General features: G+C 38.4%; 1 protein-coding gene across 2 annotated transcripts in view; it reads left to right on the top strand.

Moving 5' to 3' along the window:
- LOC126267370 (serine/threonine-protein kinase N) overlaps positions 1-12,064 on the top strand; it is a 308,585-nt gene that overhangs the window by 214,315 nt on the left and 82,206 nt on the right. For both annotated transcript variants that reach the window (XM_049972549.1, XM_049972550.1), the window contains exon 8: positions 7,673-7,760. In XM_049972549.1, coding sequence (XP_049828506.1) covers positions 7,673-7,760 — 88 coding nt within the window. The remainder of the gene's footprint in view (positions 1-7,672; positions 7,761-12,064) is intronic.

Genomic DNA, 12,064 nt, shown 5'->3' with positions numbered 1-12,064 from the left:
GTATTGACTCGGTTAGCAAATATCGTAGATCCAGGGCTGATGCACAGAGCAGTCTGAGTTATAGTGGGGAGTCTCCACGTGACCCGTGTTTACATTTAGTGATTTTGCTGTTTACCCTTCGTTTACTCTCACATCAAATGAAAACAAAACGGATATCAGTGACCGGGAGCTATCAAGTGTATTAAAATACATTCACATAATTACGGAAGGCTAAAATATATTTTTAGTTTTAGATTTTATTTTATTTCCACCTTTCTGACAGTCAAGCATTAATCACCTTGCAGAACAATGAAGTTATTTTTGTCTGTTTGCTAAAGAAATTTGACTTTTATTAACTTTTCCTCAGAAGGCGTCAATGTATTTGAAACGAAATGTTTAATTCCTCAGTACTGGCTAGTTTCAACTGTTCGCTGCATGTTTTCATCTTCTAGCACATACGGCATTATGCCATAATAGAGAACCAAACATTATATAATACAGTACTGATGCTCCAAGAAAATTAACATCCCAAAAACCACACTGAAAAGATTAATAAAAGGTCAAGGTCTACTTCATTGGGAATCTGTACGTACTTTAAATGTGCACGTTTTAGTGTGGTTCATGAAATTCTGATGCTCTTGGAGTATCCTCTGATGTCTTGTTTCTTTTATGATATAATGTATGATCTTTCAATGTTTTACACACACATACATACATACAGAATTCCTACGTCTTGGTAGCTGTGCAAGCGTGGTGTAGCTTGTTATTTGCGCTCTCTGGCAACTGCAGAAACGAACGTATTTCTAACAGGCACGGGAAAATATTGCAGATGGTGGTTTGAAAAGCGTTTCTTTCAAATTAAATATCATTTTACGTAAGTTGAACTATGTGTGAGAGTGTTCCATGGATTTCTTAAATCACAGAGCGTTTGACTCTCATTTAAAAGTCAACTCTTTGATGACGAGCCATTTAGAAGAATTTCAGACTCTGAAGATCAGACATTTATGTCATTATTAAAAATTTTACTGGTACATTTGTGTGATATATCTTAAAGTGTAACATGCGCAAAAAAGATAAACATTATATTACACCTTATTAACCTTAGAGACCAGTATTAAATGTGAAAACTTTGCTTTTCTTGTAGCAACACTATGTATATTAATTTAAACTATTAACTTTCCCTCTTTGTGTGTTCGTGCTACTTAACAGTAATGTTGCTGTTGGCTGACTACATCACGTGTCCTATGCTCATCGGCTGGCGAAATCATGTGACATGAGCTATTACTGCATTACAAAATTGCATCGCAATCTCGATTTCAATGATTCGGAAAGTAATATGCGGTGTTTAATGGAATTTCAATGTATACTTTCGTAATACGAAAATACTCATTGTATATGTTGCTGTACATCAAAGATATTTCCAAAACCTGTCTTTTTCCCTGAGTTTTGTTTTCTAAAGTGCTGGGAAATTCTGTGCCCGTGCATAAAACCAAAACCATTCAAAGGATTGATAAGTTTCGCAGTTCTGAGGGAAAATATACTGTCACTTAACAAGAAAAAGTGTGTTTTCACCTGGGAGAAAATGTATTTTTAACTGAGAAATTTGGGAAAAATCTGGGAAATTTTTTTCCTTGTACACATATACACCCTGAGAAACACATCTCCATGGCATAGACATCCCTGAACCATCTGTGCTCCCTCTGTGATACATTGCTAATGTGAAATCCTAACTATATACAGCACATATCCAAAATTGAAACCTTTAATCTCCAGCACCTGGAAGAGCATTTCAGACATCACCTCCATAAATTGTCCAAACTGTTGACGTCCTACTCCTGGCCTGGAGCAACCATCACCATGCTTTCTACCTATGGTGAACCGCCATGTCAACCTCTCATAACAGTCTCTCCCAACACTCCATGAAATACAGAGCCCAAACTGACCCAAAACATTGTTGTTGACCTTTTCACCAAAAGCCTCAACCCCACAGAAAGTTCATTCCTATCCAGAGGCCTCACCTTCAACCTCAAGCTTAAGTTTAACTGTATTATTGAACTTATCAAAGACCTACTAATCTTCTCCCAATTCCTACAGTGGGAAGGTTTCTTTCCTACCAATCCCTCAAATCAAACTTGACCTAATCCCAACATAGAGCTTTGCTTCTCCCACTTCATACCACCATCCAACTGCCCTGAAAACCCTATGGAGATCATACTCCATGAATTCTGTACCACTAACTTGACCTCAGCACCATTCCCCAGGTTCCTTCCTAAGAAAAATAAGCTCTCAGCAGAAGAAGGAACAGCCATTCACTACCTGTAGATAAAGACGGAAGGCTTCCACAAAACTGTCTTGACTCCTCCAGGTACGAGAGCTTGAACATAATCTCCAATCCCTACTGAAATCCTAGGCCCATCCACACCTTGCACATCTACTTTCTACATTGCTTCCCTGAATATACAAACCAACAATCCTGGGCACCCCATTGAGTTTATTATTGTGCTCCTACACACCATCGAGTTTGATTATTGTGCTCCTACTGAAGGAAATTCCACTCTCATTGACCAACACCTCCAACCTTTTGCCCTAAACGTAGCCTCGAAATCAAACATACTAACTTCCTTCACCTTAGATCCCTGTGTGTTACTGTTTACGTAACCTCCCTGTACACCAACATCTCTTATGTCCATGACCTTGCCACTATTGCACAAGTCCTTCAGATTTCAAACCCACTACCTCATTCATCATACACCTTACACCTTACTAACTATATCTTAGCACACAACTACTTCTCCTTTGAGGAGAAAACACATAAACAACCTGCAGCACAGCCATGGACAATGGTTCCTTTCAAAGGGCACAGCCAACTTCCTTCCCTGTCGTTCCCTAATCCGATGAGAAAGATGACCTCGCTCTCTGGTATCCTTCCCCAACACAACACAACCCAGCCATGGACACTCGTATTGCACCGTCCTATGTCGACCTTTGTGTAGCCTCCAAAATCACCAAACCTGTTGTCTGGTTCAGTTTCATTGATAATGCCTTCATGATCTGGACTCTGGAACAAGACACTCACTCCTCATTCCCCAACAACAACACCAACACCATCCCTCCAGTTTGCTTCATCTGATCCTCCCCAGCTCAACATGCCACCTTCCTGGATGTTGCTTTCTACCCCTCTGATGGCTCTATCCACACCACTGTCCACATTAAATCCACTAACATTAACTGTATTACGACAACTGTTATCCTGTCCATTCGAAAAAATCACTCCCATACAGCCTGGCCACCTGTGCATGGTATATCTTCAGTGACAAGAACTCTCTTGCCCAGTATGCTGAAGGTTTCATCAGGTCCTTCACAGACAGACCTATCGACACCCTCCCCCTGCCCGCCACTCCACCTCATCACCCAACCTATTTTGTAAACACACTTCTCAAGTCATACTCTCACACAGCCCTAATTCTCCCACCACTCTCAAGGTTCAAACTACAAAGGACTGCCCCCGTCATCAGCCAGTGTCACCTGGATTTGAACAGCTGAACCATATCCTTTGCCAGGGCTTCGATTATCGATCATTATACTGGAAATGAGGGACAGACTGCCCAAGATCCCTCCTAAAGTGCCATTTCGTTGCCCGCCCAATCTAAATGACATCCTGGTCATTCCTATGCAATCCCTGGTCCTGTCCCATGTCATACCAGCTCTGCTGTAATAGCTTCACAGTTGTTTATGTTGGTATGACAACCAATCAGTTGTCCATTATAAAGAATGGCCACGACAAACTGTGTCTAAGAACAGATGCGTAGCGTGCCCATCTGCCACCTGTCGCTTCTTCATTCGTAGCCTGGAAACCTGCTGCCTCCATCCAATCTGGTAGCTACCCATTCCAACTCATATTTTCACCTCCCCTATCCACCCCTCTCAACAGCATCCCCACCCCGTCCCAGTCCACCTGCTGAAATTCAGTCCCAACAAAGTGTGTGCATGCACACTGTAGCTTGACAAAGGATTTATTCCAAAAGCTAGCAAAAGTTTTCTCCCTTTTGTGTGTGTCTGTTGGCATCTCAAAGCTTCTGCTATTTGGTGACTGGTTTCTGTTCCTCCTGGGTTATTTGCATTGCACCAGAACTTTCCTACATGTTTATAATCATAGTACAAGAGCACTGCTTTTTGTTTGGTTTTAATTTGTTTACAATTATCTTCTTGTTGATATGGCACTGGCTCTTCCCTCAGAAAGAAAGATAGAGAGTAATTTGTGTTACCACCATTTCATTTTGTTTTGGTCTTGTGAGGATCACATTAATTTGATAAGCTTCATTACTTCTAGTCTTTATTCTTGTCCAGTATTCCTTCATTCTCATACATGGCAAGTATCTTTGCTCTTACTGTCCAAGAGGTTTCCCTTCTTGGTCTAATTCTATTCTGAAAACCTATGACAGCCAGAATTTTTTGTCACCCTGTCTCTCTTTTTCATTTATTCTTATTTATTCCAAATCATTGTGTACCACTTGTATACATCATACTGTGGTTCTCTTGTTCACATAGCTGTTACCTATTGCCATGTTGAAACTTGTTGCTGTTCCTGGATCACAGTTGTTTCTATGACAGTGCAAGCTTTTAATGAAAAGTATGGAAACAAAATGCAAGAACTCTAATTCAGTAGGGGCCCATATGATATTTCAACATCACAGGAGGCAGTAAATAACAGATATTGTGCCCAAAAGAAAGGGGTGGTTTTGGTGGTGGTGGTTTTAGTGGTTATGGTGGTGTTAGTATTAAATGTCATGATCATCTCTGTTAAGTGAGCCCCTATTACACCAACAGCCTTCCTCTTCTCATCAAGCATATTTAGTTTGCATTAAAAATGGCATCTCCTGTAGCAATAAACAATTAGTAGGTCCATTTGAGTAACAACACCATGCACAGTAATGTGTAAAATTAGTATTAATAATAATTTTGGAAAGAAACTTCAAATATTGATGATTCCATGCTTGGTGACAGTGTTGACTGTTGAGAACATTATAGGAACATAAAAAGTGATGTTTATCTTATTGGAGGAGCATTTGACGTCACAACAAATAATTTATTGCTCATAAGGAAATATTTTAAGAAGTATAGTATGTGAAGATTAAACAGTCTTATTTACATGATAACATTTTAAAGTAGTGATATGATTTATTAATAATGATTTGGTTGGTTGTCTCCTTTTTTTTTAATTTCTTTTTATTCGTCCTGTTATATTTTGACTTCAATAAGAAGAAATAAATAGCATTTTGTGTAACAAAAAACAAATGTCAAGTCACGGACATGGAAAAACATCAGGAAGAGCTTCCAACCTGAGCAAGATGATTTAATAATGCTATTATGGAAAATACATTTGAAACAGGAATATTGCATTCAAAAAATTTCACCACTGGTTGTGTTAGAAATAATGTTGAGCTGATTGAATCTTTGCATATGAAGGAGGAGACTGGTAGAACCAGACATGAAGAGGAACAAATAGCATTAAGAGTAAATGATATATTGGTGACAGATGTGTATAGTGTTGCAGGACTTTTTAACAAACATTTTATAACTGTTACTGAAAAGATGGGGTTGCCAGGTTCTGTAGATATTACTATGGAATACCTCACACCAGATATTTCAAGTAACTTACATTATATGAATTTGACCCTCAGTACCCCAGCAGAAACAATGTCCATCATAAAATCTTTAAAATCAAAAACATCTAGTGGGTATGATGACATATCAACAAAGTTAATTTGTGTAACCAGTCGTTTATCAGTGGAATATTTCCTGAATGGTTAAAATATGCTAAAGTTAAGCCACTGTTTAAGAAGGGTGATAAAGAAATAGCATTAAATTTCTGTCCAATTTCACTGTTGCCAGCATTCTCAAAAATTTTAGAAAAAGTAATGTACAATCGGTTTTATAACCATCTTATCCCAAATAACATACTGTCAAAGTCTCAGTTGGATTTCTAAAATGTTCTGATATTGAGAAGGCTATCTACACTTAACAGTGAAAATGTGCTTAATTCATTAGACAAAAAATTGCAGGCAACTGGTATATTTTGTGATCTGTCAAAGGCACTTGACTGTGTAAATCACAATATCCTATTAAGAAAATTAGAATATTATAGTGTAACAGGAAATGCTGCAAAATGGTTCAAATCTTGTATCTCTGGCAGGCAACAAAGGGTGTTATTAGGAAAGAGACATGTATCAAGTTATCAGGCATCATCCAACTGGGAACTAATTACATGTGGGGGTCCCCACAAGGTTCCATTTTGGGGCCCTTACTTTTTCTTGTGTAAATCAATGACCTTTCATCAGTAACATTACCAGATGCCAAGTTCGTTTTGTTTGCCAATGATACAAACATTGCAGTAAATAGCAAAACAAGTATAGTCTTAGAAGTATCAGCTAATAAAATATTTGTGGACATTAAACACTGGTTCCTAGCCAATTCTTTGTCACTTAACTTTGAAAAACACACTACATGCAGTTCAGAACTTGTAAGGGGTGTTCCACGAGTATATGTCTAACATACGATGGCAAGAAGAAAGAAGAAGCGGACAGTGTTAAATTCTTGGGATTACAGCTAAATAATAAATTCAACTGGGGGGAGCACACCACAGAACTGCTGAAACGTCTTAACAAATCTCTGTTTGCAATGTGAATTTTATCAGACGTAGGGGATATAAAAATGAAAAAGCTGGCATACTATGCTTACTTTCATTCCATGTCATATGGGATTATTTTTGGGGGTAATTCATCAAGCCAAGCTAAAGTTTTCCGGACACAAATACGTTTAGTAAGAGTTATATGTGGTGTGAACTCGAGAACATCCTGCAGAAGCCTGTTTAGGGGACTAGGGATACTAACTACTGCTTCCCAATATATTTAGTCCTTAATGAAATTTGTCATAAAAATTTATCACTTTTTGAAACCAACAGCTCAATTCATGGAATCAATACTAGAAATAAGAATAATCTTCACAAGGATTTAAAGTCACTTAGTCTTGTACAAAAATGTGTGCATTATTCAGGAGCACACATTTTTAATAACTTGCCAGCTGCCATAAAAAGCTTAACAACCAATGAAATTCACTTTAAGAGAAGCCTAAAGGATTTATTGGTGGCCAACTCCTTCTACTCCACTGATGAATTCCTCAGTAAAACCAACTGATTTGTGTGTGTGTGTGTGTGTGTGTGTGTGTGTGTGTGTGTGTGTGTGTATGCACCATTTCAGTGCAGTAATGTGTTCATTGTAAATAAGTATTATAGTAGTTGTATTACATGTTTATTACCTAATAAATAAAATAAATAAATAAATAAATAAACTTTTTAATTTTAAATTCAGTGCATTAGTATTTGTAAAATGACTCTTTCATTTAGTGTTCATTGAAAAATGACGATCATTCCACTTGGGACCTGTGGAATGGTACATTAGCTTATTTGTTTTAGTTGTAAATATTTGTCATGTATTGTTGTTTTTCTGACATGTTCCACATCCTGGAGGACCTCTTCACTACGGATCAGTTGGAATGAAAGTAAATCTAATCACACAAGTTTGATCTAATTTTTAAGCATTTCACACAAATTTCTGTGTTAGTGTACTGTATTATGTCATGACTGCTCAGTGAAAAGGTCTTTTTTCCCGATAAATAATATTACATCATGTTTCAGATGAAATCATGGCAGTCATTAAACTGGATAATCAAACAGTTGCTCAAACCAATTGGCGGCCTTGTTCACAACAAGCATGGGATCAGAGGTATGTTAAGTATTTTAAAGTAAAAGGAAATAAGTGGAATGTTATATCTGTGTTATATCTTTCGATTGAACTAAAAAACGCAAAGTGCCATGCTTGTCCTAACAATTGCACTCAGTTGATATTGTCAAATATGTTACTTCTTGCTTTACCATTCCCTGATTCTAAACTTGTGTGATAATGTAAGTTGCCTTATTGCAAGCTGAGTTTACAAAAAAATGTATGTTTTTAGTTACACCTATGTTAAAACATCACATTTGTATGTAATTGTTTTATTGATCATTATTGCAAGTTGTCTGTTACATTGTTGAAGTATCAGTAAATACATGCTATAGAATATCTTTCACTTGCTTCTTTTTTTTCCAAAGAAAAAAATACCATATATTTGATAAACTTTCAGTGCAGTGTAAAAAAATAATTCGATATTTAAATTTCCCCCCCTCCCCCAATGACCCATGGACCTTGCTGTTGGTGGGGAGGTGCGCATGCCTCAGCTAAACAGTTGGCTGTACCATAGGTGCAATCACAACTGAGTGGTATCTGTTGAGAGGCCAGACAAATGTGTGGTTCCTGAAGAGGGGCAGCAGCCTTTTCAGTAGTTGCAGGGGCAACAGTCTGGGGGGTTGACTGATGTGGCCTTGTGACATCAACCAAAATGGCCTTGCTGTACTAGTACTGTGAACGGCTGAAAGCAAGGTGAAACTACAGCTGTAATTTTCCCCGAGGGCATACAGCTTTACTGTATGGTTAAAAGATGATGGCATCCTCTTGGATAAAATATTCCAGAGTTAAAATAGTCTCCCATTCGGATCTCCGTGCGGGGACTACTCATGAGGGTTTTGTTATCGGGAGAAACAAAACTGGCATTCTAAGGATTGGAGTGCGGAATGTTGGATCCTTTAATGGTGCAGGTAGGTTAAAAATTTGAAAAGGTAAATGTATATGTGAAAGTTAGATGTAGAGGGACTTAGTGATGTTTTGTGGCAGCAGGACAAGACTTCTGGTCAGGTGAATACAGGGTTATAAGTACAAAATCAAATAACTGTAAATGCAGGAGTAAATTTAATAATGAATTAAAAAAAAATAGGGATGCAGTAACCTACTGTGAACAGAATATTGAGCACAGTATTATAGCCAAGATAGACATGGAGCCCACGCGCACCACAGCAGTATAAGGTTGTAAACCAACTAACTCTGCAGATGTTGAAGAAATTGAAGAAATGTATGATGTGATAAAAGAAATTATAAATGGAATTACGAAAATTAAAGAGACCTTTGGAGATAAGAGAACCACTTGTAGGAACATCAAGAGCTCAGATGGAAACCCAGTTTTAAGCAAAGAAGGGAAAGCAGAAAGGTGGAAGGATTATATAGAGAGTCTATACAAGGGCGATGTACTTGAGGACAATATTATGAAAATGGAGGACGATGTGGGTGAGGATGAGATGGGAGATGCGATACTGCGTGAAGAGTTTGACAGAGCATTGAAAAACCTGAGTCGAAACAAGGCCCTCGGAGTAGACAACATTCCATTGGAACTACTGACGGCCTTGGGAGAGCCAGTCCTGACAAAACTCTACCATCTAGTGAGCAAGATGTATGAAACAGGCGAAATACCCTCAGACTTCAAGAAGAACATAATAATTCCAATCCCAAAGAAAGCAGGTGTTGACAGATGTGAAAATTACCGAACAATCAGTCTAATAAGCCACAGCTGCAAAATACTAACACGAATTCTTTACAGACAAATGGAAAAACTAGTAGAATCCGACCTCGGGGAAGATCAGTTTGGATTCCGTAGAAGTAATGGAACACCTGAGGCAATACTGACCTTACGACTTATCTTAGAAGAAAGATTAAGGAAAGGCAAACCTACGTTTCCAGCATTTCTAGACTTAGATAAAGCTTTTGACAATGTTGACTGGAATACTCTCTTTCAAATTCTAAAGGTGGCAGGGGTAAAATACAGGGAGCGAAAGGCTATTTACAATTTGTACAGAAACCAGATGGCAGTTATAAGAGTTGAGGGACATGAAAGGGAAGCAGTTGTTGGGAAGGGAGTAAGACAGGGTTGTAGCCTCTCTCTGATGTTATTCAATCTGTATATTGAGCAAGCAGTAAAGGAAACAAAAGAGAAATTCGGAGTAGGTATTAAAATCCAGGGAGAAGAAATAAAAACTTTGAGGTTCGCCGATGACATTGTAATTCTGTCAGAGACGGCAAAGGACTTGGAAGAGCAGTTGAATGGAATGGACAGTGTCTTGAAAGGAGGGCATAAGATGAACATCAACAAAAACAAAACGAGGATAATGGAATGTAGTCAAATTAAGTCGGGTGATGCTGAGGTAATTAGATTAGGAAATGAGACACTTAAAGTAGTAAAGGAGTTTTGCTATTTGGGGAGCAAAATAACTGATGATGGTTGAAGTAGAGAGGATATAAAATGTAGACTGGCAATGGCAATGAAAGCATTTCTGAAGAAGAGAAATTTGTTAACATCGAGTATAGGTTTAAGTGTCAGGAAGTCATTTCTGAAAGTATTTGTATGAAGTGTAGCCATGTATGGAAGTGAAACATAGACAATAAATAGTTTGGACAAGTAGGGAATAGAAGCTTTCGAAATGTGTTGCTACAGAAGAATGCTGAAGATTAGATGGGTAGATAACATAACTAACGAGGAGGTATTGAATAAGACTGAGGAGAAGAGAAGTTTGTGGCACAACTTGACGAGAAGAAGGGATCGGTTGGTAGGACATGTTCTGAGGCATCAAGGGATCACCAATTTAGTATTGGAGGGCAGCATGGAGGGTAAAAATCGTAGAGGGAGACCAAGAGATGAATACACTAAGCAGATTCAGAAGGATGTAGGTTGCAGTAGGTACTGGGAGATGAAGAAGCTTGCACATAATAGAGTGGCATGGAGAGCTGCATCAAACCAGTCTCAGGACTGAAGACCATAACAACAAATGGAATTTGATAGTAGGAAAAGGAAGAGAAGGAAAAATAGTAGTTAAATATGTACTGGGGGTAAGGAATGAAAGAGGATGCTGCCTGGTAGAATTATGCACAGAGCATAACTTTATCGTGGCTAACTCTTGGTTTAAGAATAATCAAAGAAGATTGTATTTGTGGAGGTGGCGTGGAGACACTGGAAAGTTTCAGATAGATTATATAACTGTAAGACATTTCCAAGGCCAGATGCGGACTCTGGCCATAATTTATTGGTTATGAATTGTAGATTAAAACTAAAGAAACTGCAAAAAGGTAGTCATTTAAGGAGATGGGACCTGAATAAACTGAAAGAACCAAGGGTTGTAGAGAGTTTCAGGAAGAACATTGGGGAATGGTTGACAAGAACAGGGGAAAGAAAAACAGTAGAAGAAGAATGGATAGCTTTGAGAGATGAAGTAGTGAAGGCAGCAGAGGATGATGTAGGTACAAAGATGAGGGCTAGTAGAAATCCTTGGGTAACAGAAGGGAGGTCGAATTTAATTGATGAAAGGATAAAATATAAACATGCAGTAAATGAATCAGACGAAAAGGAATACAAATGTCTGAAAAATGGGATCAACAGGAAATGCAAAATGGCTAAGCAGGGATAGCAAGAGGATGAATGTAAGGATGTGGAGGCACATATCACCAGCGCAAAACAGACACTGCCAACAGGAAAATTAGAGAGACCTTTGAAGAAAAGAATGAATATCAAGAACTCAGATGGAAAACCAGTCCTAAGTAAAGAAGGGAAAGCAGAAAGGTGGAAGGAGTTTATAGAGGGTATATACAAGGACCATGTACTTGAGGACAATATTATGAAAATTGAAGAGGATGGAGATGAAGGTGAAATGACATACATGATACTGTGTGGAGAAGCACTGAAAGACGTAAGTCAAAACAAGGCCCCAGGAGTAGACAATATTCCATTAGAACTACTGTTAGCCTAGGGAGAGTCAGCCATGACAAAATTCTTTCATCTGCTGAGCAAGATGTATGAGAAAGGTGAAATACTTTCAGACTTCAAGAAGAATATACGAATTCCAATCCCTAAGAAAGCACGTGTTGAATGCTGGCCGTAGTGGCCAAGCGATTCTAGGCACTTCTGTCCGGAACTGTGCGACTGCTACACTCGCGGGTTCGAATCCTGCCTAGGGCATGGATGTGTGTAATGTCCTTAGGTTAGTTAGGTTTAAGTAGTTCTAAGTTCTAGGGGACTGATGACCTCAGATGTAAAGTCCCATAGTGCTCAGAGCCATTTGAACCATTTGAAAGCAGGCGTTGACAGGTTTGAAAATTACCAAACTATCAGTTAA

This window comes from Schistocerca gregaria, chromosome 4, assembly GCF_023897955.1.
Source record: "Schistocerca gregaria isolate iqSchGreg1 chromosome 4, iqSchGreg1.2, whole genome shotgun sequence".
Lineage (NCBI taxonomy): Eukaryota > Metazoa > Arthropoda > Insecta > Orthoptera > Acrididae > Schistocerca > Schistocerca gregaria.
This window is presented reverse-complemented; position numbering and strand designations above follow the sequence as displayed.